Source organism: Aptenodytes forsteri, unplaced genomic scaffold (genome assembly GCF_000699145.1).
Source record: "Aptenodytes forsteri isolate BGI_AS27 unplaced genomic scaffold, ASM69914v1 Scaffold82, whole genome shotgun sequence".
Taxonomy (NCBI): domain Eukaryota; kingdom Metazoa; phylum Chordata; class Aves; order Sphenisciformes; family Spheniscidae; genus Aptenodytes; species Aptenodytes forsteri.
Window position 1 is genome coordinate 1,253,538 of NW_008795490.1, and position 24,595 is coordinate 1,278,132.

The 24,595-nt window shown below is 40.5% G+C and overlaps 1 protein-coding gene across 1 annotated transcript in view; it reads left to right on the top strand.

The window, feature by feature from the left end:
- UST (uronyl 2-sulfotransferase) overlaps positions 1 to 24,595 on the top strand; it is a 103,116-nt gene that overhangs the window by 56,182 nt on the left and 22,339 nt on the right. The window contains exons 5-6 of the mRNA XM_009281547.2: positions 13,550 to 13,647; positions 15,863 to 16,020. Coding sequence (XP_009279822.2) covers positions 13,550 to 13,647; positions 15,863 to 16,020 — 256 coding nt within the window. The remainder of the gene's footprint in view (positions 1 to 13,549; positions 13,648 to 15,862; positions 16,021 to 24,595) is intronic.

Here is a 24,595-nt window from a genome sequence, read left to right on the forward strand (position 1 = left end):
TAGTCTTGTCAAACTGAAAAGTGAAATCAATATGTTTGTTCCATTTTTGTGGCTGCTATGCAGAATGGCTGTGCTACGAATGATGCAAAGTATTAGTAATTTTCCAGAAAAGCGTTAGGGCTGTTCAGCAGGGGGAAAATTATAACTAGGGAAATTAGATAGGGGCAGCAGAGCAGAAACCATCCCCAGTTGCAGCAGCAGGGAAGCCACATGCAGAAGCAGCGTGGTTTTCTTCTCTGCAGCTCCTTCTGCATTTCAGGCCTGAGAGATTCCAAGTCAGTCGATGCTGGGCAGAAGGCTGATAAAAAAGCAGAATTAGCGCACAACTCGCACTTCTAGCTCTTTTCTCACCATTCAAGACACTCGTGGTAAAGTGCCACCACAAATGTGGTGCGTCAAGGAGACATAAAAGACGTTTAGACCTTGCTGCTATGAGGAAGCCGGTTATTTTTTCTTGAAAGTCAGTACTGCGCTTTTAAGATTTATCATGTAACTTAAAAAAATGGGCAAAACCAAAGAAATTTATAACCTGTACTGTATGATGATCATCATGTTTTCTCTTTTCTAATGGAGAGCTCTGCAGCAGGTTTCTTTTTCTCTTCTGCTAGGCAGTGTACTTGATGTGACTGGATTATTTCAGGTGCACATCACGAGCTGTTTGGATACAGTCCTTCTCCCTTTAGCATCAGTGAAAGGGAGCTGTATCACTGGAATTCACGACAGCACATAGTCTAAGCTATAACTGAGCAGTATATTGAAATAAAACTTTGAAGATGCATCAGCTAGACAGCATTCATTTTCTTCAGTGAAAATTCTACTACATCTGCAGATGAGAGAAGCTTAATAATTAAGAGAAATACTGCTTTCCTAAAACCTGCAATAATTTTTTTAGATTTATTATGGTGTATCTTCTCTTCTCCATGTATATACACTTTTATTTTGAAGATTTATATTGAAGAAAGTAAGCATTTTCCTCCCTAATTCTTGTCACATGAAGTTCTGTAAAAATACATGCAAATGGAATGATCTCTCGTGTTTGTTTTGCCTCTGTCTTGATGGGATGTATGAGAGCAATAATATTTAATGCTCATTGCCAATGAAATTCATTTCCTTTTGGCTCATGGATTGCTTCTCTCTGATAACATCTTTAACATTCAGAACTCTGATATTTGTTTTAATAAGCCTCTTTTAAACTTTTGTGTTGTTAAAAATATTTTTTGTGGACCTCTACTAAAAACAGTGTAATGCTAGCTTCAAGATGTTGTGGCATTCATAGAACTTAAATGTGTTTCTGTTAGTATATGGATTTTTGAGGTTTGGGCTAAAATCTGCTGAGCATAATTTCTGTGCATGCAGTCAAGCTTTAAAGGAATGAGAACGTTTGACCTGGGAAAGAAGACGTGAGAAAAATGTGAACTACAGAAATGTTTTGTTATTAAAATAGGCTTTCCTGTATTGTAGCAACAAAGCAATATTTGTTGAAACATTTAAATCCTGTGATATCTGTGCAAATGACATTGTGTCATATGTAAAGGTGTGAACTTTCTGCATTAAGCCCTCTTGAGACATGAGCACCATCCAGCCCAGCTGGGGAAGACAGTACAAGCTGGGGAGAGGCTAAAAGGTTGCTTCCCCTCCCGTGTCCTCCCAGCTTCTGACGTTCTTCAGCTTACCAATTTCCTGAGCCAGATGTTGCTTCCATATCTGTGTTTAATAGCCCTTGATAGACCTTTCTTCTATGAATATATCTTTTTTATTTTCTTTTTTTTTTTAATACTCTTTTGTTTTGTTTTTTTAAACCCAGTTACACCTTTGTCATCTGGAGTATCCTGTTGCAAGGACCTATGCATTTACCAGCACTGAATTTCTTCCAGCATTTTATTGCCTAATCAGCATTATAGGGTCCTTCTATAACTCCTTGAGGTCAGTTTTCTTATCTGCTCTCATTAATATTCCCTGAAAAATTTGCTACTTCACTGTTAACCCTTCTTTGTTATGCACAAGAGATGTCTCAGCACAGATGCTGTGTGACCCTACTCAGTGTCTTGTTTCACTAAGAAAACTAGCCATTTTATTCCTGTCCTTAGGTTCCTGTCCTTTATCGGCTTCTCCTCTATTTTTTTTTTCCGTGAGAATTTAGCAACGCAGGACTGTGTTTATCACATCTTTAGTGACTGAATCAAAGACCTGTTGGAAGTTGGAGAGGCACAGCTTTCTCTGCTGACGTTGATTCTTCCCCTTGCTGGTTGTGTTCTTCAATATAGTGTCGACGAATACTAGCTGGTTCTGGCAATCTTCTGTTCATTTTATCCATTTTTTCTAAAGCATCTTTGAGTGTCACTTCAGTTGAAGACTCTTTTTTTCCTGACTTATGCCCGCTCTAGAGGGCCCTTTTCTGTATGTGAAAGCATCCCAGATCTCCCATGGTATTTTTTGTGACACAATTTTTCATTCTGAGCAATCTGTAACGCATATCTCTGCTCAGTTGTGAGCAGGACTTCCTCTCAATCCAGGACACACTGAATCTTAGTATTATAATGTGCTTGGCTGGACAGCAAGGCTTTTAACATTAACAGACTGGTGTATTAGAGAGGTGATGATCTGCAGTGTTATACGATGATTTCCTCTGTATCTTCTCCAACTTGGTTTTTGAAAAATGTGTAGCACAAATGTTTTCTGGGATCCAGCATTTCAAGTCAAACAGAAGGTGCTGGGTTCCAGGAGCCAGAGACATGAAAATATTCTTTAATTCCATCCATGGCGCCCTCTTGTTCAGATGAGAACTTACATAAGGCACCAGCAGGGTCTTTTCTGCTTTACTTGGAGCTGAAAAAGCCTAAGTTAGAAAGTGTTCTGTTTTAGGACTTCTAAGATATTGAAGTAATTCCAGAAGACAGTCTTAAAAAGGAAATGCTGTAGGGAAATGTAAATCTTCGGATGAATAAAATTGTGCTATGAAACAGATGTCCTGCAGTTATTCCTTGTGTTCATCAAGATTAAGACAAAAAGGAGTTTCCTTAAATTACATTAAGGTGTTTTCGTATCAGATACTAGCAGAGGTTTTCTGACAGTAGGAGCAGTAAAGCACTGATACAAATTAGAGCGGATATGAACATTTTTATGAACAGATTGGACAAATGGCAACCCTAGTTTAGGTAAGCTTGGTTCTCCCTTAGCAAAGGATGAACTAAAATGCTTCTCGATGCCCTGGGTCTTCTGTAGCAGCCTTTCTTGCCGGGACGGACAGCAGCCAGGGCTGCGCTGCATCGCCAGGTGTGGTGAGAGCACCCTGCCAGGAGGACCCTCACCCACCAGCTGCATTTCTGTCTGCTTCCAGCCCGCTGACTTCAGCCTTGTAGTCAGCTCCAGGCTGAGGCTGTCGTGTGTCGAAGAATGACTTCATCTGTGCTCCAGAACTACCTTTTGTAAGCATAAATTGTTGGATGTATCTGTTGACTCACTGCTTTTCTCACAGGCATCTGTTGGCTAGGGCCCAGCAGCGCTGCATTAGAGAGGGCTGAGAAATCCTTGAGGTGGAGGGTGTTTCCTGCTCGGCGTTTGCAGAATTGAATATATGCCATTCCTAATTGACTTTATTAAGGGTCGTCATCTGAGCAGACTAATTTTCCGGGTTCTTTTATGAAGAGGTGTTAGTAAACAGAATTGACAGATGTACTGTCTCCCTGCTGTTAGTTGCCACTGGGATTCATTCTTAATTGCAGTATAACGGTCTGTATTTTTGGCCTTCCCTGGATCTGTGCCCTCTGTAACAGGATGATTATTTAATGCTTATACACTTCTTCCAGCTGGCAGGCACTCTCCCTTTTTTTGGCATAATTTCCTTCTATTTTTTTCATATATTTCCCGTACTAAGACGGTTCAAGGTGAAAAATACAAAAGCGATGGAAAAGAAAGAATGAGAAGGTGCCGCCTTACAACTATGAAGTGATTCCGTTCTAATTGGTAAAACTGGTCTTTGACAAATTACTAATATGATTTTTGGTAACAGGGAAGAGAGAAATATATCCACCTATGTATTTTCTCGATGTACATCATTGTAAATTAGAAAATTGGGATCTACAAATGTGTTTAATGTTTGTCACATCTGAACAGTAGCGTGTGGGCATAGTTCATCATCTCTGCTATGTTAACGCCAGCAAAAGGTTGTATATGAATGAATAATTTATGCCTGCACTAAATGAAAATGTAGATGGTTAGCAGAAGACACTGTTTTGTTAGCTGCTGCTTCACTTGCTAAGATGCCAGCAAGAAGAGCTGAATACATTGTTGGCAGAAAAGCCAGGCAAATTAGCCCAGCCAAAAGAGTCCATCAAAAAGAAAAAAAGTGGGAATTAAACTTGGCAGCCTATTTGCTTATGTGGTCTGGGGGAAAAAATGAAAAAACACTTATTTTGCCAGAAAAAAAGTGGAAAGTCAATTCAAAGAAAACCCAGAATTATCCTCTACCAAAAAAAAAAAAAAAAAAAAAAATAAAAATTTTGTTGTTGAAAAAAAAGCCAAAACAACTAAACAAGCCATAGGCTTCCCTAGGCTAGCTTTAAAAAGTCAAGTTTCCTCATTAGAGCACAATTAAAAGAAGACTTAACTGAACCAGCCTTCATATCCTAACATTTGAAAATACTTTTATCTTTTTCTCCAGATTTTCATAATAGAATTTTCTCTTGAATAATTGTGCTCTTACAGTACAGGCTTTTTTAATTAAAGAAAAATTCTCTCCTACTATGAAACAAAATGAAGTTTCATTAACTTGCAAGTATAACTGTCTAGCCTACCGATGCAGTTACTCAGGAAAAGTGTCAAGGTTTTGAGGAGAGGAATAGAAGATGTATATATTCCTTATTGTACTACCTCTGCTGATATTCAGGTTTGATCTCAAGTCATCAATAGTTGCCAAGGGTTCTGTAAGCTTCCCATCCCCTCTCTCAAATGCAGCATTAATGTGCTACCCTGGAGCGTGTGAAATAGAAATATTTAGTATGAGTCTGTAAGCTGTCCTTGTAACCATAGGTGAAGAAGGCTTAGCAGAAAGCCATGGGGAGTTATGGAATTGTTGCTGCGCAGTGGTGCAGTGTGGTGGTATGCTTTGCACACCCCAAAGAAACAGGGCAGTGAGGAGGTGACCGTACATGTTGTCTAGATTAAAGCCATTTTTGTCTGTGAGAACAGCAGTCATACTACACATTGATAACAGCAGACATATCTACTCAAACCTTTAAGTTTGGATGCTGTTTTGGGTACAGAGGTACGTTCAGTCTCGATCTAAACATGTTAATTGGTTAAAACTCATTCCCTGGAGATGAAAGTGGATTAAAAAAAAACCCTATGTCCAGGCTTTCCAAGTTTTTATCACAAGTACCAGAAATACTTTTAAATTTTATTTTCTCAAGTCAACTAAGAGCACTTGTGCACAGCTCCCACCACCCTTTTCAAGATGGCTGGTGGACTTTCCCCCGCCTGGAGGGAGGGAGACCTGTCTGGCCTGTCTTCTCCATCCATCAGCTCTCTGAGCTAGAGACTCGGAAGAGGAAATTGTAGCAGTCCTGCTCATGAGAGAGAGTGCCATGCTAGAGAATGAACAAAAATGCTGCTTCTCCTTTAATTTTATTTAGATTAAACATTGGGGAACTAGGGGTTTTTTCAAGTTTCTAATTTAAAGAAAGATTTTTCAAAGCAGAGACCTTTTATGTTCCCCACTTCTTTAATTTTTTTTTTTTCATGTATACATCGTTGACTGGCTTCAAGCCAACACAGTGGTGTGACTTGCTGGCCAGACCAGTAATGCCAGAGAGGGAAAAAAAGTCTTTGGAGCTTTTTGGCTTGCAGTAGCCTAGCTGGACAGAAAGGTTGATGCAGAGAGGAGCTGAAGTGTGGGCACTTGAACGTTGCCGCCGTCCGTAGCTGTCTGTTGTTTCCCCAGAACAACTGTGTATGTGGTAACTTTTCATAAAAGTCCTTTCAAAAATAGCCCAGTGAATAATCAGGAAAACATAGCAGGGTCCAATCCTCCTAGTTGTCCTCATTGTTTCCCAGGGAATCCCTGGGGGCTTTCTGCAAGACGCTGGGTTGGCCTTGGTAGCCCCTGACAGCATGCTGCCACCGTCTCTCTGTCCCTGGGTCTTCTGTTCGCCTGTGTGAAAGCCAGTCATCCCCAAGAGAGAGACACTGTAGCTTGTAGGTGAACACCCCCATGTGTCAAAGGAAGTGGTTGACTAATGATTTGCTGACAGAAGTGTTGGTTGTAGGAAGCGTCTGAAGAATTGGAAAAGAAGGGAAGGGAAGAGAGTCTGTTTCCAGATAATAAGAAGTGAAAAATTATTGGAAGGGGGGACTCAACACATTTATAAGAGCACATTGCTTTGTTTTACAGGACAGCTTCTGTTTTGAACTTAACCTGTAAATAAGATGGCTAGAGGACAGCAGCTTGAATCAAATGAACTGGCTCTATGGGGTGCTTTTGCTCATCCAACACACTGCTGCTAGGAGTCCTTGAGACTTTCTAAAGGATATTCTTCTGATCTCCCGCGTAGGCTGTTACACTGTCTCCTCTAGTGGTACACTGGGACTTACAGAAGTATGGGTGATGAGAAGCATCTTTTCTTCTCTTCATTCTCTAGTTGATTTTGCTTCTGCTTTTTATCAAATACATGATTTAACTGAAGGCAAAGAGCAGTTTGTTGAAGAAATGATAATGAGGGTTTTCTGGGAATTTAAGAGATCATGGATTTATTTTTTTTTAAAAAGCATATTTCAGCTCCTGACAAATATGTGGAAGAAGGGAACTTGAATACCTGCAAAAGTGTGAAATGTCTGTGCGGCCTTTCAGGAGCTGTACAAAAGCATTCAGAAGTGTCTCTCTTCAAAAACAGACATGCCAAGCAAGAAAGAGTTGAAAAGAATATTATCTGTGACTGAAAACTAGTTTTAAAATGCAAACCTCAGCTCAGCTTTCTAATGCAGTGTTCATCGAAGGTAAAGCAGCATACCTCTTGGCCTTTAAGCAGGAAAGCCATGGTGAAGCCAGCTAGAAGAGGTCATCTTTGGGGAGCGCAGCCCGAGCTGTTTGGGCACCCCAGGCACTTCCCCGTTTCGTGCTCCAGTCCCCAAAATCCTGTCATTGGCCTCTATCTGCTGTAGCATGTCTTCACTGGGCAGACCTAAATCTGTTGCATGGACCCACCAGAGGATTGGCCTTACTGGATGTCTGTGGTAGGTGTAGTCTTTTCTTTCGCAGCAGTTGAGATCCTTGTGGCTCCTCTTCAGGATGAAATGTGAGGGTAGCTACCTGAGATCTGCCAGGTAGCTAAAAAGACAGAAGTCCCTGGCATCTGTGAATTTCACAGTGCCACAGGCGAAGATGCTGGGAGCATGGGTGGCTCTTGCAGTCGTGGCAGTACTTGGGTGCAGGGGACAGGCAGTGCCAGGGTGAAACGGCCACGCGCTCTGGTGACTGTTTCCTAGTTGTTGCAATGACTGTGGTGGCAAAATGACTAAAAGACACGAACAGGGCGACTGAAGAAATTAAATGTGGCCTGTGTCGCTCCGAGGGGGATGTGCCCTGCACAGCTGGAGTGCAGCGATGCTGCAGTGGCATCACCACATTTCTATGAGCAAGCCTGATGTTGTTCACTCTTTTGGTAGAAGACCAGAAGGTAACAGAGGGAAAGAAAAGGGTTTCTGTTGCTTTTTGAGCTGGCGGAGCCTGCACAGGAGTGAAGGTGCCATCACAGCTGGTGCAGGGGGGCATTCGGGGACAGAAACCCGCGTTTCAGTTAGCTAGATCAGCTCTGCCATCTCATGGAGCTTCTCCTCGAAGTGCCCACTGCTCGCTCTGCAGCCTGCCACTGGTGTCCCGGTAGACTTGTCCAGCTTGCTGTCATCTCCAGAGGACCATCATCCCACCCAGTTCAGCACAATCCACCCCATCTGGCAGGCCTCCTTCGGGGGAGGAGGAGGGAATAATACGGGCTGGGAAACACTTGGCTTCGGCTGTGTTGGCAGTGCTGGTTTGGGAAGTGATGCCCAGCACCTGCCCACCCCACAGCAATCTGCTGCCAGTGCCGTTAGCGTAGACACAAAAACAGGTACCAAATGCCTCCAGAATTTGAAAGAAACAGGTCATCTTGCTGCTGTGTGGCTCTAGTTATCCAAATACTTGATTGAGATAGAACAGAAACATTAAGTATCGCCTGATGAAGTAAAAACCTCTCTAATTAGGGTTAAAAATGTGTTGCATTATAGTTTATTTTCCATAAAAATATGTAAATAATCTGTGCTCCTAAGTAAGATTTAGTAAGTCATGTTACGTTTATATTTGAAAACCTTCATGCCAACTATACCTTGACTTTTCAGTGTCTTTCTGCAGTCTTACAAAGTAGAAAGTTGTGCTTTGCCTTCTTTCATTTCATATTTACACTTGTGAGCCCTTTTCTGAGCTGTCATGTTTACATTTTCTTCCCCATCGCCCTACGGCCACCCAGAGCTCCCTAGCTGGGGTCAGAGAAAGCGGCGGATTTTTTTTTTTTCAGCATGGTTGTATTTAGTTCATATGATGCAACGGTGTCTTCAGGATGTAATGGTCAGTTTGACCTCTTTACAAACACCAAGCAAGTATGTGAGAAAACATTTTACAAGCTGCAAGAGGATTCTTGGTGGCTCTCAGCAGAGCGGAAGAGTTTTCCTTGGCTGGCAACGGTGAGGATTAGTCTGCGCTGCTGACTGTAGCGGCGTATGAAGAACAGCATTGTAAGCAGGAGAGGTCACCGTAGACCGGGCTCACTCACTGGTTTTCCACATCATTTTATTTCATTTCCTTTTATGGAAACTTGAAAGGTATTTATTTAGGTCGCTGCTTCCCCTGTAGCCTTTGTGACACACCTCAACTTCACATCTGCAACATTCAGACTTAAGTAAGGAGCATGCACCATAGCTGGGCTGTAAGCAGGGTCTTCTCCCGGTTTCACGGAAGTTGCAGTATCACACGAGGACAGGGCATGAAAAGACAACATGTTGTATTTTCTGTTTTTATTTTGAGAGAAAGGCTGGGTTTTTGGCTTCCCATAGATTAATAGATGATTAATGGAAAAATATTTGCAAGGCATGTATGAGAGTTACGATTCCTGATTTTAAATTGTTAGGGATACTAAGAATTGCCATACATCCATGGCAGAATCTGGTGTTTCTGTAATTTTTGGTTGAGACACTGGGGATCAAGAAATAGGGAATGCTTTGAAGCCCAAGGATTATTTCTTCTTTTAAAAAACTTAGGTGTTCCTTCTACTGGACAAAAAAAGTTATTTCCCCCAGTACTCTTAGGATTTTATATTAGGAGGAAAAAAAAACAAACTCTCAAATCTAAGGTCACATCTTTTTATATATGGTACAGTATTTGCAACAAGTTGAAGACATTAACTTAAGTAAATTGTTTATTGTTCTACAAAAGATACTTTAAAGTTTGCTCTTTTTGTGGTAGCATTAAAATTCCCAAAGGAATTTTGTATCCTTGAAGTATTTTTAATCATGTGCCGCCTTCCTCTTATGACATGTATGAACTCACTATGGCAAATAAAACAGTTCATTTGTTATTAACTTTAAAAATATATATATTAATGACACACCTTTGATAGATTTCTGATAGATCAGTAGTCTGGCTCGTTGACAGATTAGTAGATTAGGGCATGTTGTGATTTTTATATGAAAGGCAATTTTACAGAAGAAGGAAGTAGACATTACCAATTTACCATTTCAGCCAAAATTGTAACAATAGAAAAATATTAAAAAGAAAGATCGTTTCTGTTGTTACTTGCAGCCCCAGGGCTGGTTCCCGGGCATCCCTCTGCCCTGCTGGAGACAGAAGCCCAGCGGGACGTGAGCAGCGTGGATTGTAACCAGGAGCTGAGGAGTAAAATAAAATTCCTCTTTCTTTATTGTGGAGGGGTATGATCAAAGTAGCTCTGTTTCTTTTTTTCTATATCTTTCTCAGCTGTGTTTGAATAATTTTTTTTAGAAGGCTCCTCCAGTGATTTAAATGAGCAAGGCTGTCATCTGTCACCTTGCAATTTTTTGTCTCACATAAAAAACCTTTCTGCCCTGAAAGATCTGTGTCCTGGTGGGAAGACATGCTCTTACTGGCAAATGCAGCATTAATGTTGCTTGGGCTAACAGACTAACACTGCCTAGAATAATGAAATTTCACCTTAGCTTTTCGTGCTCAGAAAAAACAAATTCCTGCAAGTCCAACTAGCAACCAAAGAGCAGCTTCCTTCAGCTGTGTTTAAGTTTTGTCATGACTAGCACACCTCAGGCCAACCTTTCTTTCGCCCCACCTCTTGGTTAAAAACTGTGATTTCATGGAGCTGCATAATTACCATCAAGTAAAATCTCTTCTGAGGGGATGGATGGTGGCTGGTGATTTATTTCACAAACTATGAATACATTAAAATAGGAAAGGCAAGCAGGTGCTGCGAATGCATCAGGACCATCCAGCAGCTGTAATGAGGATCGCAGCAGTGGTGGTAAACTGAGACTGGAAAGGGGCAATGCTTTTACCGCAGAGTAAACCTCGTGCTTCTGATGTCAGGAACGTGAAATGTGTGCCGTTGGGTGGCAAAAAATTGTAGGTTCCTATGAAAGTATACCTGGCCTTTATCTTAAACCTTGAGTGCATCAATGAGGAGGGGGGAAGATTTTTGTCTCTCATCCTTTTGCATTCCTTCCACAAATCAAATTTGAAGGGAATTGCCACTCGATGGTTTAGATTATTGCCGTCCCGGTTGTTTCAGTGATTCTACAGCAATTTACCCTAAAAAGGAATACTAAAAATCTCTTTTTGACTAAATATAAGCTGTTCACTTGTTAAAGCTGCAGGATTTTTCACGTGAATTTACGTTGTTTTTATTGTATGATGTTTCTCCAGCCATATTAATCAAATACTGCTTTCAGAAGGATAAGAAGGTCCCTGTTACGCTTCTGGATTGGGTATTGATACTTATTTATCTCAGGGAATATTTTCTGACTCACTGTATTCATTATTCTTGCAAAGAAATAATAACTTTCTTTGTTGTGAGTTAACGTCCCTTCACCTTTTTGTAGGAGCGAGAAAGGAGGAACAGCTCTTGGTTGGGAGATATTAATGATTTTTAAATCTTACATAAGTTTTTCTGCCAATTAATCCATCAATCAAGTGGAAGCTGGCTTGGACATAATTTAAAGTATTGTCAGGACAGTATTTCCAATTTTTTTAAATCCAAGTAATTTACTAATTCATTGCAGGTCTCTGCAGGTTCTTACGAAAACTGAAAATACGTATCGCTGAAAACATCTCTGGTGGTGCTATAGTAAAAGCATAATAAACCTTCTAAGAACTGCAATTTTTAGTTCATGTTTGTCCTGGTTTTGGCTGGGATAGAGTTAATTTTCTTCCTAGTGGTACAGTGCTGTGGTTTGGATTTAGTACGAGAATAACACTGATAACACACCGATGTTTTAGTTGTTGCTCAGCAGTGCTTACACTAGTCAAGGACTTTTCAGCTCCCCATGCTCTACCGACTGAGAAGGCTGGGGGTGCCCAAGAAGCTGGGAGGGGGCACAGCCAGGACAGCTGACCCAAACTGGCCCAAGGGACATTCCATACCATGTGACGTCATGCTCAGTACATAAACTTCATTTGCATCACTTGTCTTTCTTGGGGTTTATTTCTCTCTCTTCTTGTTATTTTCCTTTTCATTACATTATTATTAATAATAATAATAATAATAGTAATTTCAATTATTAAACTGTTCTTATCTCAACCCATAAGTGTTCTCACTTTTACTCTTCCGATTCTCTTCCCCATCCCACTGGGGTGGGGGGAGTGAGCGAGTGGCTGTGTGGTGCTCAGTTAAACCACGACACTGTTAAAAAAAAAAACAACTATTGGGATGGTAGGAGAGACACATTGCCTGTGCCACCTTACTGTGCCACCAGTAAATTTCTCAGTAATATTCATAGCATTGAGAATGGGGGGCTGGTTAGCTTTAGCTCAGAGCCTTGAATGTAAAAATTCAGGTCTTGACCATAAATCTTATGGTACATATTTAAGGCAAGCCCTTCTCAATATGCTTGAATACACTGGGGGAGCAGGGGAGATGGGTTGTTTGTATCCCAGCTGGCAATTTTTATGTTGTTTTCTTTGATGGTTCCTCACCATGTGATTTACTTCCCAGCCCAGGATCTTCTGATGTGCTTACAAAATCTGATTTACATAAGTGCAAAACAGAGGAGGAAATAGGAATGTACTTTAAAAGGCTTACGGACCCAAATGTGACACTAGTGAAGTTAGGCGTGAGGGCTGAAGTTCTGGGAAGAGCTTTTCTGTGCTGAGGTCTCAGGAGCGGATGCTGCGGCTGGAGACCTGTACCCCACGCTGCCCCAGGAGAGCAGGGGATGCTCTCCATGTCTCCCACGCTGCCAAGCACTTCTGTCTTGCAGAGGACGTGTTGCCCACTGAAGTGTTCTCTATCACATTTTATTTACTTGATGAAGTATGGATTTGATTAGTCATTGTTTTGATATTGATGTGTATCAAGCCTGTTGCATTGTAAAAGCATGCATCTTTAAATAAGAATGAAGATTGGTTTTGCAAAGATGAGATCCTTTCATCTTTGCTTATGTGGTCTTGCACCTTTTTTTTTTTGCCCTGTATGTGTCTCTGGAGTCAGTGGGTCTGCTTGCAGAGTAAGGGTCTATTAGACTAGATAAGGATAGTGGAATTCAGTCCTGCTTGCAGGTACGTTTATTATTGTGCCAGAGTAAAGCTAGAAATGGAATACAGTTCCTCAGGGTTCAGTAGCTATGCCTAGTCTTTGAAAAATTATAAACAGCTCCTAATTAGATGAACAATAAATCAGGAAAATGATAAATCCTTTCTAATAAGCCCTTTTCTCAGTGAGGGTTTACACAATAGGCTCAATTCTGAACATCTGAGGAATGTACAGAATTGTCATCAAAAGTGATCTATGTTTTTATATCAAGAATAAGCTGTGGAAATTACAGCTTACAGTTGTTCATTCCAGTCATTGAATGAAGCAGAATAAAAAAAATAATAATTGTTGTCTCAATTTGATTTATTCTGGCTATTTCAGGTGTCCCCCAGGGTGTATTTAGAAGAAAGAAGAGTCTGAAAATAATCTCCTGAATATTTTAAATATAACTCAATATGAAAGTTGATCCATGTGTCCCGCTTTGAATCATGCAATAATCTCAATATAGTAATTGTGTTATTTGCAGCAAGAAAAAAAAATGTGTTTTTTTGCATTCTAGAACAAAATCACTTTTTTTTTTCCCTCCTGAAACTTTCTAATGATATTTAGAAGTAGATAATTTGACCAGTAGATGACTTTTAAGGTATTTGCTATAGCCCCAGCACGATCCTTTGACTCTGAGATGGCTGTATAAAGTATGAGATGAAGAAAACACTTGTTAATAGAGAAAGGAAAATGCAGTATTCAACCTCTTTGGTTTTTTTTTTTTTTTTTCCTTTCCTCCCCCCCAGGACATTAATGTATGTATCCTTGAAAACTACCCTGAATGTTCCAATCCCAGGTTATTTTACATCATACCATATTTCTGTGGACAGCATCCAAGATGCAGGTAAATATATACAAGGTATCCCAATTTGTTCAGCAATAGCTATTGCCAACATTTTGTCAGGAACTGGTAATAAAGAGGCAACAGTTATTTGAAATACAAGAGAAAAGGGTAAGTGCAATGTAGCGCTGTATGTGGTAACTGCATGCATATATTTTGGAGTAAGGGGGGGATAATGCAAATGTAGTACTATTCTTTTTTCTTGATTTAATACTTGAATAATTCATCAAATCTGGATGTATTTACGTGGATTTTTCTCTTCTGGGTTGGCAAGGTGAGAATGGCAGTGACCATATGTGCTCATTACTCATTTTACCTGCACTGTAATTTTGTAATACATGTTTTAGCTCTGCTCAGGTGTTTGTATCAGGTCTATATCTGAGGAATTCCATGTTTTTATATCTGTGTAAGAAATAGTAATCATGCTTAAAACTATGTGAAGTGCAGCCTTCTACTGCTGTAATTGAGCTAGTTCATTTTTAATGTGTCTATTTATGCCATTCTCATATTGCTGTATTATTGATACTGCATAGTAAACTTTTATGCAATAATATGTGAATAATTTTAAATACCTTCTTGTTTTCAAATACTTTTATATTGTTGGTCACAGCATGTTCTTTATTAGGTTTGTTCAACTACAAGGTATTCTATTTATTTATTGTTACTGCTTCTCCATAGTGGAACAACTGCACATGTTCTCAAAAATTTCTTTCAAAAGCCATACTTTTTGTAGCAGTAGTAACAAGTGAAAATGTGTTCATTCTTATGTCTCAGTTTCTAAGTGTCTTTGCTGTAAAATCCTGCTTTAGTTTTTTGACATAAGCGAGGGTATGATTAAGAAACAAAGGAGATTCATGACTTCATTTTCATTACACTTTTTTTTCATAATGTATTTTGGCCTCATTTGCAAATGCTTATGTTTGCACACTTATTAACAACAGTGACATGTCTGAAGGCTTTCACAACATACCTCTATGGGGTTTCTGAGCAGTGTACTGCAGTACTGTTTCGTAGCTTGTTATAGATGTGTCTCCTATCATGCCATTGCACTTCCTTCAGCTACTTCCTAGTCTCACAAGGAGCTGCAAGAAGGAAGCTCGTAGTATTTGTAAGGACACTCTGCTTTTGCAGAAAATGGACCTATTCAAGGAAGGTGGTAGGGAGTGAAAAACCTGCTCCAAGTCTGCTCTAGTGGGAGTGTAAAGCAGTAAGCCTTTCTGCATGTCATGGGAAGAGCTTCTGATAAGTATTGGAAGTTCACTATCGCATAGAATTTGCAATAGCCTAATGGAAGTCAAGGAAGAGGTGTGATCTCCAGCCCCTCTCAGGTAGCCTGTGTGACTCAGATGTTCATCATACCAGCTGGACCCTGGGAGAAAGCTAATTTCCTTTAGTTTGGGACACTGGCATTATATCCCTTATCAATATGAATGCCGACTGCTGCTCCCAGGACATAAATTAATATGAGTTCATCTAAGGGACTTAGGATTCATACGCTTGTCAAACCTAATTGTGCTTCCATGAAACTACGAGAGAAACATAAAGGTGTACTGGTGTCCTGCCAGCTTTTCCCACTGGGGGGAAAGATAGAATAACCCTAAACTGATCTTCAAAACCAGTATCAGTCAGAGCAAACAAATGCGAATCCTGTAGCAGAGACACAGGGCAGTCAGGGGTAATGGCAGGGAAAGGGAAGCTCATGGAGACTTTGGCAGAAGTTAAAATGAAGGACAAGGTGGGAAACAGGCCGGTAGCCTCCTGTGTGGTATTCACTAGGTAACAGCAGGCAGTGGTTGCTCGCAGCAGTTCTCAGGGACAGGTTCAGGGACACCGCCACCCCTTAGCACCCTTCATCACCCAGGGAAGTTGTTCCTCCCGTGACATGGGTTGTGCTTCTGAGTTGAAATACAGGAGTTCACAAGTTTGAGCTTATAAACAACCCGGTGACAGATGTCTTCAGAACAGAGTGCTTCCACGCAGTGATTAACCTCCTTTTAATGTGATCGTGTTTTTACATGCCAAACCAATTCTAGATGTTGTGCAGCAAAGCTCAGTAAGCCTTTCAGGTTTGGTGGGGGTTTTTGTATGTTCTGTTAGAAGTACAGCACTGAATATTTTTTGATTCAGTTGTGTTCTTGGCTTGAATTTCTGAAGTAAATGCATATTTAACTTCTTCCCTCTCCCCCCCCCCCCCCCTTTTTTTTTAGCGAGAATACAGGGAGCCTGGTGAATGGGCCCTTGAAAGAGCAAAGCTGAACGTTAATGAAAATTTTCTGCTTGTGGGCATTCTGGAGGAGTTGGAGGATGTGCTGCTTTTATTAGAAAGATTCTTACCTCATTATTTCAAGGATGTGCTTAGCATCTACAAAAACCCAGGTAACTTTTTTCATTAAAAAGCTATTCTTACAGAAACTTTGGCAAAATCTGCATGGCTGCTGAAAGCTATGTGTTTATGTCTTGTTTAGTCAATGAAGAGATTTATCTCCCTTTTAGGGAGCAGATTTGATTGATGGGGAAGGGTACATATTCTTCTTTTATTCTTAATGTTACTGCATGGTTTTCACTCCTGGGCAAGCACTTGGTGCTCCAGTGATCTTGCCACATGCCAGAAAGCTTCCCCTTTACCACTGGAGTGGCTTGTTCTTCTTTTAATTCTGTCATACTCAGCTCTCAAATAATACTGTCAAAATATTCTCAAAACGGTGCCAGCAATATCTACCTAAGTAAACCTGCAAGAAATGGTTTGGGGAGCTGGATGCTTTGGAGATTCTCCAGTACCAGGATATTTATTTTCCCTCAACCTTGACTAAGAGTTGAAATGAAATGAACCTCCAGTTAAACTGAGTTTAGGTAAAGTACAAGTAAGAACACGTATTTACAGCACTTTAAGTACAAAGCATGCTGAGGAAAAAGGCTTAGGAGACTTGAGTAGAGACATGAAAACAGAGAGCACTTAATCTACCTCTTAATTTGCACCCCGCAGTCAGTCTGAAAGGGTTCTCTCTTCTCTGCGTCAGTCCATCCCTCCCAACTCTTATTTATTGCTAACTTCTTTAGAAGACAGTCTTGTATCCTATGCCTAAACCAAGACATACGATGCTTCTGTGGGGCTGTGCATGTCATTCCGGCAGAACTGATTTCCTGCTTACATTTGGCTGGGCCATCAACATCGTATGAACCAGGGAGGGGTAAAACTTCCCTTCTGGCTTGGTGACTCAGTTGCATTCATGTCGGTGTGAAATGCCTACAGCCACTGAAATGTGTGTTTTATACCAAAACATGGATCAAAGATGGAATTTTGTTTGTAATGCATGCGGCTGATGGCTGGCTTTTGACTGACGGCAGCTATCACAGTAATCAGTCACTTTGAGAAATTATGGGTTTCTGTCCATAACCAGGAATTATGGGTGACTGTCCACCAGTCCCTGCTTCTAGGATGCATTTTTGAACGTCTTGTGTTTAGCAATGATACAGATATTACAGGGAAAGTGTGGCATTCCTCCTCTGAACATGATTTCAGTGGGTCATTATCTGCTTGCAATAAAGCAGTTAAGGCACCTATTTAGAAGGTGTGAGTGTTACTTTTTTGTGGTATTATAATCAGCCATAGAGCTGTTTTGCTCAATAACAGACATAAGGAGAGCATGGTGTGGTGTTGACATGAGAGCAATGCCCAGTTTTGGATCAGTTATATCTCTTTTTCTTTGTAAATTAAAAAATAAAAAGACCTACGTTTGTAGTGTGTGGAAATCTTCCTAACGGTTTGCAGAATTCAGTCTCCAAGGTTTTCCCACGGGGATGTTAGATGAGAGGGAGGCAGGGGATCAATAGAAGCATGCTCTTTGCAATGAGCAGACTTTTCTTTGGGAATCTATAGGACTTCCTCAGCTGTTCTGTGCACCATAGATTTTCATCTATTCAGCACCATTGGGGGAAGCTAACAAACAGCATGTAGGGTCTCGATTTTCATCAGGGTGCCCTAGAAATCGTCAGGTGTGAAATAAGCAATCTCCCAGAACCGTTAAGTGCTGGATAATCTTTCTCTTCACTGTGTATATTCCAGTATCTGGGGGAGACTTGATCCCCTATTTCAGGACAGTGATTTCCTCTGGGATTTCATGTGTAAGACTGGTCTTGTGTCATGTGTGAAGATTCATCTCCTTCCTTCAGTATTCCCTATGCGGATTAAACTTCTGTTTTATTTTTCCGATTCACTTATTGACAAGGAAGAATAGAAAGGAAACAGTTTCCTTGTGTTAACTCTCTCCTCCTGTTTTCATACATGCATGTATTTGGGGTTTTTTTCCAATCATAATTATTTTCAGGTTATTTCTGAGTTGGTGCTAATGCTTACAAAAACCTTAACAGAATCAGCCAGAAAGAAAAAAAAAAAAAAATCCACGTGCTGTGTAACAAATCCTACATCATTCTCCTCAGGGCACCTTAGACCTGATCTGCAACACCCTCTGCTGTTGCATCGTGAAGTGCTGGGAAGAAGAGATGTTATTCTGCCCAGCTGTGTGGTGATCCCACAAAGCAGCAGATACTTTGGGCCAAAACTGACCTTTTGTTGCAACTAACACGTGCGGATTAAATCTACACAATTTACAGTTTTGTCTGCTGACCTGCTGCTCCACCTGAGATACTCTTATGGCAGTCTTTCCTCTTTTCGTATAAAGAAAGTAAAGCTTTTCCAGAACTGATCTTTTATCAGTTGAATATATTGAGATGAGAAAAACACAGTGAAGGACCGTGTACAGAAAGGTGATTCACTTCCAGGTCAGTGAATCTCTGCACCAGAGTCCACTGCAATAAGCGGTTCTGGATTAGACGCAATTCAAAAACTGGATTTGTAGAGCTGTTTTGAAGCAGAAAGTAAGTGAAGGAAGGCAATTTCCATCCAGTGTTGCTTTAGTGGATTACATAGATTAGAAAGCAGAGTAGGAAATGGGTGATTGCTGTCCCACCAACATCATAATCTAAGCCAAATTAAAAGCACCTACCTCTTGCTATAGGAAGCAAACTGCTGGTTGTTATCAAACCCATAAAATCACATGTGCATTTAAGATATGTCTGCAGAAGTTCTGGGTTAAACCCCTTCTTCTTCCCAAGGTTGGGACCCTCCTCCCTCATTACAGGTGCTTTGGGTGGGCACCAGATCACTACAGCTTCCATCCAAGCAAACTTATTATCGGGAGCCTTCAATATAGGTTGATGCTAATAGAAATCAGGAAATCTGGAAACTTTTTCTCATCTCTGTTTCTTTTAACCATGCAAGCCATATTCAAACTGCTTTGTTTCTTCTCTGTCTGTAGTAAAATTTCTCATCTGAAACAGCATGTAACAACATTTATTAAGAAACTCTTGCTCAGTGTCCTCCTCCTAGCTAGAAAACAAAGCCTGTAGCCTTTTTACCTTCAACAATACTTTGCTGCTATTGTTCTGAAGCAGAAGATCAGTAAAACTGTGGCTCTATTGATCAGATAGATAGTTGGACATTTACATCAGAGAGCACAGAAATGCGAGTGCGGGTATCTGCCTGTATATGTAATGACAGATAACTGCGTAATGCAATATGACTTGAGTGCTTTTGTCGGTGCTGCTAATGATTTGTTTTACATAAGCTGGCAGAAGGAAACTGTGAAGAAAGGTAAAATATAAAACATTTAAGAAAGTGAAATGCAGTTGGCTTGTTCAGACATTATCACTAACAGTTGGTTATTGAGATTTTTAATACATTTTGCTTGCCAGCTGCTGTGTATTTGTTCTGTGCTGGCTTTTTGTTTTCTTTTTGGCGGTGTCACATTTTGAAATGCACACCAATTTTTTCTCAAATTTTGTAAGCTTAAAAAAGTTGGCAATTCTGCATGACAGGAAGTTTTAGTGTCAGAGGACACTAGGAGGATAATTTTCTTCATTGCCTTAATAAAAATGTTGCCTTCAGCTAATCCATATGCCAAATATTTTGACTTGTGTGTTTTATAACAATGTGCAACAAAATGTGAAAGCCCTTTGTGGTGCTAAAGTTTTCATTGGAACCAATCTGGTTTTATCTTGTAGAATACTTTAGAGCTACAGGCTTCCTGTTTTTCTCCTTTTCCGCTCTCTCCTTGAAATTAAGTATTTTCTTAATGTTGATACCAAGTCAAGAATTGCGAAAGGACTCTCTTTTTTTGATGCCTGTCTTGTCCAAAGTGACAAACTCTTCCTGCCTTGACAGGCAGAACTGCCCTTGAAAAGAGATCAAAAGGAGTGGGGGGGGGCGGCGGATGGATTGTTGAATAGGTAGATGGGTAGAATAAATTAAAAAAAAAAAAATACTGCGTTTACTAAATTTCTTTGCTAACACAGTAAAATTTGCTCAAAATTTTGTCTTTTTTCCCCAGCATTGGAGCAAATAGAGTCCAATTGCAGAGCCTTGGATTATATTTACTTCAAAACTTGGAAGTATTCCTTAACTCTTTGAAAGGCCTGAAATAGTTATAGCATAACTTCACATGTAAAATCTCTCCTCACTCTCAGGAGCACAACTGAAGAAAAAAAGAATTGGTCAGTCCTGTTCATTTTTGCTGGCTGTAGCTCACTTTCATAGCCTGGCTGGTAGCCAGAAAGCAGAGAATACTTACACAGTTTCTTTTGAAATGGACACGTGTGGGTTTCCTATCTTTGGTGTTTTTAAGAGGCAGAAAATACACACTATACACAGCAAAACATAGAATTTTCTTCTGCCTTGTCAACTTCTGTGGCATGGGGTAAAAGTTAACAGCATCTAATGTAAAAGAATAGGCAATAAAATGTTTTTTATCACCTCAGAAATAACCCATATCCTCTCACCTTTCTGCAGGAGTTCATAAATTTTCTTTGGCACCAGAAGCCCTATAAAAACACTTCTTCCCAATACTAGAAGAAAAATCTTTGTTTCTTGAAAGTTACATTTTGCGTGGAGAATGTGTAGATCTTACTCTAAAGCAAGAAGACTGACAAACTTTTCAAACAGTGAATTTTATTGAGTGCAATGAAATTACTCATGCTGTCAGCTGGAAGAAAATATATTGTTCAGGTAAACTGTAAAATGTGCTTTTTTGAAAATGCAATACAAATGTGATTCTCCTTAAGGATCACATTTACAGGGAATGTTTTTAACTGTAGTAGTAGTATTATCCAGGGTAATATAAACTTGCTGATTTTTTAAATCCATTCTGTTCATGAATACTGGTGACAGAGCCTTGACACTTTCGATTTATGAGCTTCTCCTTCTCTTTAAACCCAGTAAGGAGGGAGATGCTGCCATTTGTTGTTATTGCAAGGCTGAGATCTTGTGAGGCAGATGGTGAAGCCTTCTTTGATGGAGTTAGGAAAAGGGTGGGATCAACCCCGTCAGCCTTTGCACTGTGCTGAAGATTGCTCCTGTGCTGGGGCAGCACCGAAGGTGGGGCGTGCCTTCAGATGATTCCTGTGCTGGAAGTGGAGAAGAGCATTTTCCCACTCCTTGTCAAAATGAAACTCTTTGCAAGTGGAGAAGGCTGAGAGAGGCTTTTCTTTCTTTCCTTATCCCCCCTTCCAGGCCATCACTTTTTTAGCAGTGCTCCCTGTAGTGTGACTGATACCGTTAGTACTAAATTCTTGTGGCAGCCTTTCTCCCACCCTGTTCTTGGGCTGCTCTGGCAAGATGTGGATGCTATGCATTTGGAAATGTTCAGGAACTGAGAGTCATTGCTGGAAGAGTTGCTGGGATGTGAAGAAACCAAAGGGAGGGAGGGAAGATCCCACTGGTTTTTTTCCCTCTGAGGAACTGGAATGGATGTCTGTGGAGGCACAACCTCCAAGAGCAAAAACTCTGGGTAAGAAATGTTGAAAGAAGTCTAATGGAAGGAGGCGGTGCTTTTTGTGCAGTGTCCTTAAATAGTGATCATCTTATATTCTGCCTTTGTTCAGCACAAAATGAAAGGAAAGAAAACATTAGGACAAGTGATCTGCAGCTTCTAATAGTCTGCCTGCTTCTCATGAGCCGTACTTTCTGGAGAGGGTTATGACTGGTATGTGGAAAGGGAATATATTGGCTCATCTCTGGTGCACAAATGCACAAACTTTCTCTCTCCCACAAGCATCTGCACTCTTGATGTGAGAATAAAAGCAGCTTGGATTAGATCCAATTTAAATTCTGAGATTTTTTTTTTTTTTTTTTTTTACATCACTTCTTTGCATCTGCTACTTTCTTAAAACAGAATTTGGGAAAACTTTGAAGACATTCAAATGTTCAAAAACTTTGGAAACTCCAAACATGCTGTCTTTTCTTTTGCCTCACACTCTAAAACAGCTTTGTGTTTTCCCTAAATAATACTCTCAAGAGGAATCACTGTGTATGAAAGTTTTCTACAGAAGAGGAAAATTCTAAATTTTGTGTGGAGGTAAAACATGAGGTTGGACTTGGGAAGTAACTAACTGCGTAATGCTTCCATGGCACGTTCCCATCCATTATGTGAAGCAAAGTAACTGTATGTGCAACTTAAAAAGTTTTGTCCAGAAGGTGGTGTAATCTCCCTGCTTTTTCAGGACTTTCAGGGGACTTGAACACTGTGCCAGTGGTAATAGCACATGTGAATTTACATTCTGCCTGGGTGGTGTTTTCTTCTTTATCACCCAACATCCTGTTCTGAATATAGAAAATGAAAATAGGAAATGTGAACAAACCATTCCTCTCTTCTCCCTCTGAAATCTGAATGTTCAAAATTACTTAGAAGAATGCTCTAAAACAGTGTGTATGCTAAAATAGGCAGTTTGAGCTCTAGGAAGAGTGTTTAATTGTATTTTTGTTTCTTGTACTGTAAAACAAATTCCCAGTTCTCTGTGTGCAAGAAAGGCAGGAAAGAGGAAGAGTCACAGCACATATCCCCGAGGACGTTTGTTCCCAATTAGGTCGATAGCATCTAGGACATTCTGCACATCTGATCTGCTCCTTGGTTTGTTTTATAAAGCTGAAGGTAGTATCAGAAGCTATAGATACGTTATTTAGCTCTTCAGCAATGAAAATACAAGATTTGCAAAGCAGGGACAAAACCGGACTGCCTGATCTGGGATGCCTTGAAGTTAGTGGATGCACCAATCGGTGATAAGCAGAATCAGTGGAAATATCCTTTCTTTTTCCAATTCCATAAAAGGAAAATACGTTGTTTTCTGTCTTTCAGAGGTTTCCAATCCCATTGTGAATAAACCAAGCAGTTTTAAGAATAGGAGCTCTTGGAAGGATTGGAGCACTTCTGGGCTTTCTCATGACTCTGTGTTTTTCAAAAGATCCTCTAGGTCTTTGGAAGATTTGTCTCAGAAGCTAAACTTCTCCGTGGCAAGTTCTGCAGCAAAGATTGGCGGCTCATAACAGCTGCAGTTCTTGTTCTGCTGAGGAAGGTGAAGCCACTCCAGACTATGTGTGTGTTGCATGAGAGACATAACTGTGGCACCAAAAGATTGATCCAAGATAGTATCAGTCTCACTGCTAAAATATGAGCAACAGTAAAGGTCTGGCAAGAGAGTTTGGCGTAGCTTTCCAAGCCCGCATGGAGCTTGTATGCATCCAGGCTCAACTCTGCTGTATTTACTGTTCCCCGCTAGTGTGTACTTCTTAGGTTGGAGTTAGCTCGTATGCGCATGGTTATGCAGCAGAGCATTTGCCTATAAATACATCATGTGGTCCAAAATGAATGGTGCATTTTGAGACGAAAAGTGAGGTAGCTGGCAACCTGACATGACAATGACACTCACTCCAGGTAAATCTGCTCCCTGAGCTTACAGTGCAGGGAAGTGCGATTTACAGGTCCATCTGCTAAACATATTGCTACGGTTCTGCTTTCTCCTAGAGTCAAGATGAGAGGTTGACTTTGTAAATACAGCAGCACCAACAATAATCACTTAGATCAGGTGAGAAATTGACGTATTTCACACGTATTTGGCAGGTTGGGATGCTGGGCATGGTTCATGAACTGGAGGAATGAGGAGGGCCAGTGTTGATCCACAGTGCCCCTGCCCAGCGCTTCTGGCATTCGGGGGGGTTGGCCGCCTTCCAGGTCTCACCACTGAATATGGCAAAGGAGGATATGGTTTCTCTGCTTGCCAGTTGCAATGCAGATTTTTAAATCCTTATTTTAGGCTTGGATTTTCATGGGACTTGAATTTGTAAAGGCTGTGCTCAGAATGAGTTGTAGCGGAAGGTGAAGTCCATGTTCCCTTAAATCATCCTTTGAAAAACCTAGATCGAATGTTTCTCTTCTACTAAAGTTTCTGGGCATGTGAGCTCATAGACTGGCTCTGACAACCTACAATGTATTGTAGAGATAGGCTACGTATTTTTTCATAGAATTACTGAATCTTTCCTTTCTTTGTACTATAATACACGTTGTATATACAGAACTTGTGCTCTGCAGTCTGCTACCTTTTCCGGTTCCTCTCCACCACCTTTTTCATATTGATCTTTCCCATCAACTGGCAAGGTCCTTACCTGAAGTCAAACACACTGTTTTTTTGCATGCTCTTGTCTGAGCCTCTCCGTCACAACCAGAGTTTCTCCTCTCTAAACTTTCTGTATAATGCATTTATACCTGTAGGATTATGAAGGCTGAGACCACTTATGGCATCTCTTCATCTTTTAGTGCAATTCCAAAAGACTTCAGCCGCCAGATTTTGCATTTCATCCCGCATCTTCATGAGGCTTGCATTGTTTCCATTTCCTTTCATCAGATCTATTGATGGGCTGTCTGGTTTTGGACTAAACCCATACAGATGTAATTTCATACTTTATTGCAGTAGAACCAAAACTTATTTGTGGTCTAAATCCCAAGGGGCCAGTCAGCCAAACTCTTGTATCCCCCGTATCAAGAATGTGTTTTGGGTTTTTTTTTTGTGTCAGGAGATCATTTTGAAGGGTTGGTGCTGGTATCTTTCAAGCAACTGTCAGGTTTAC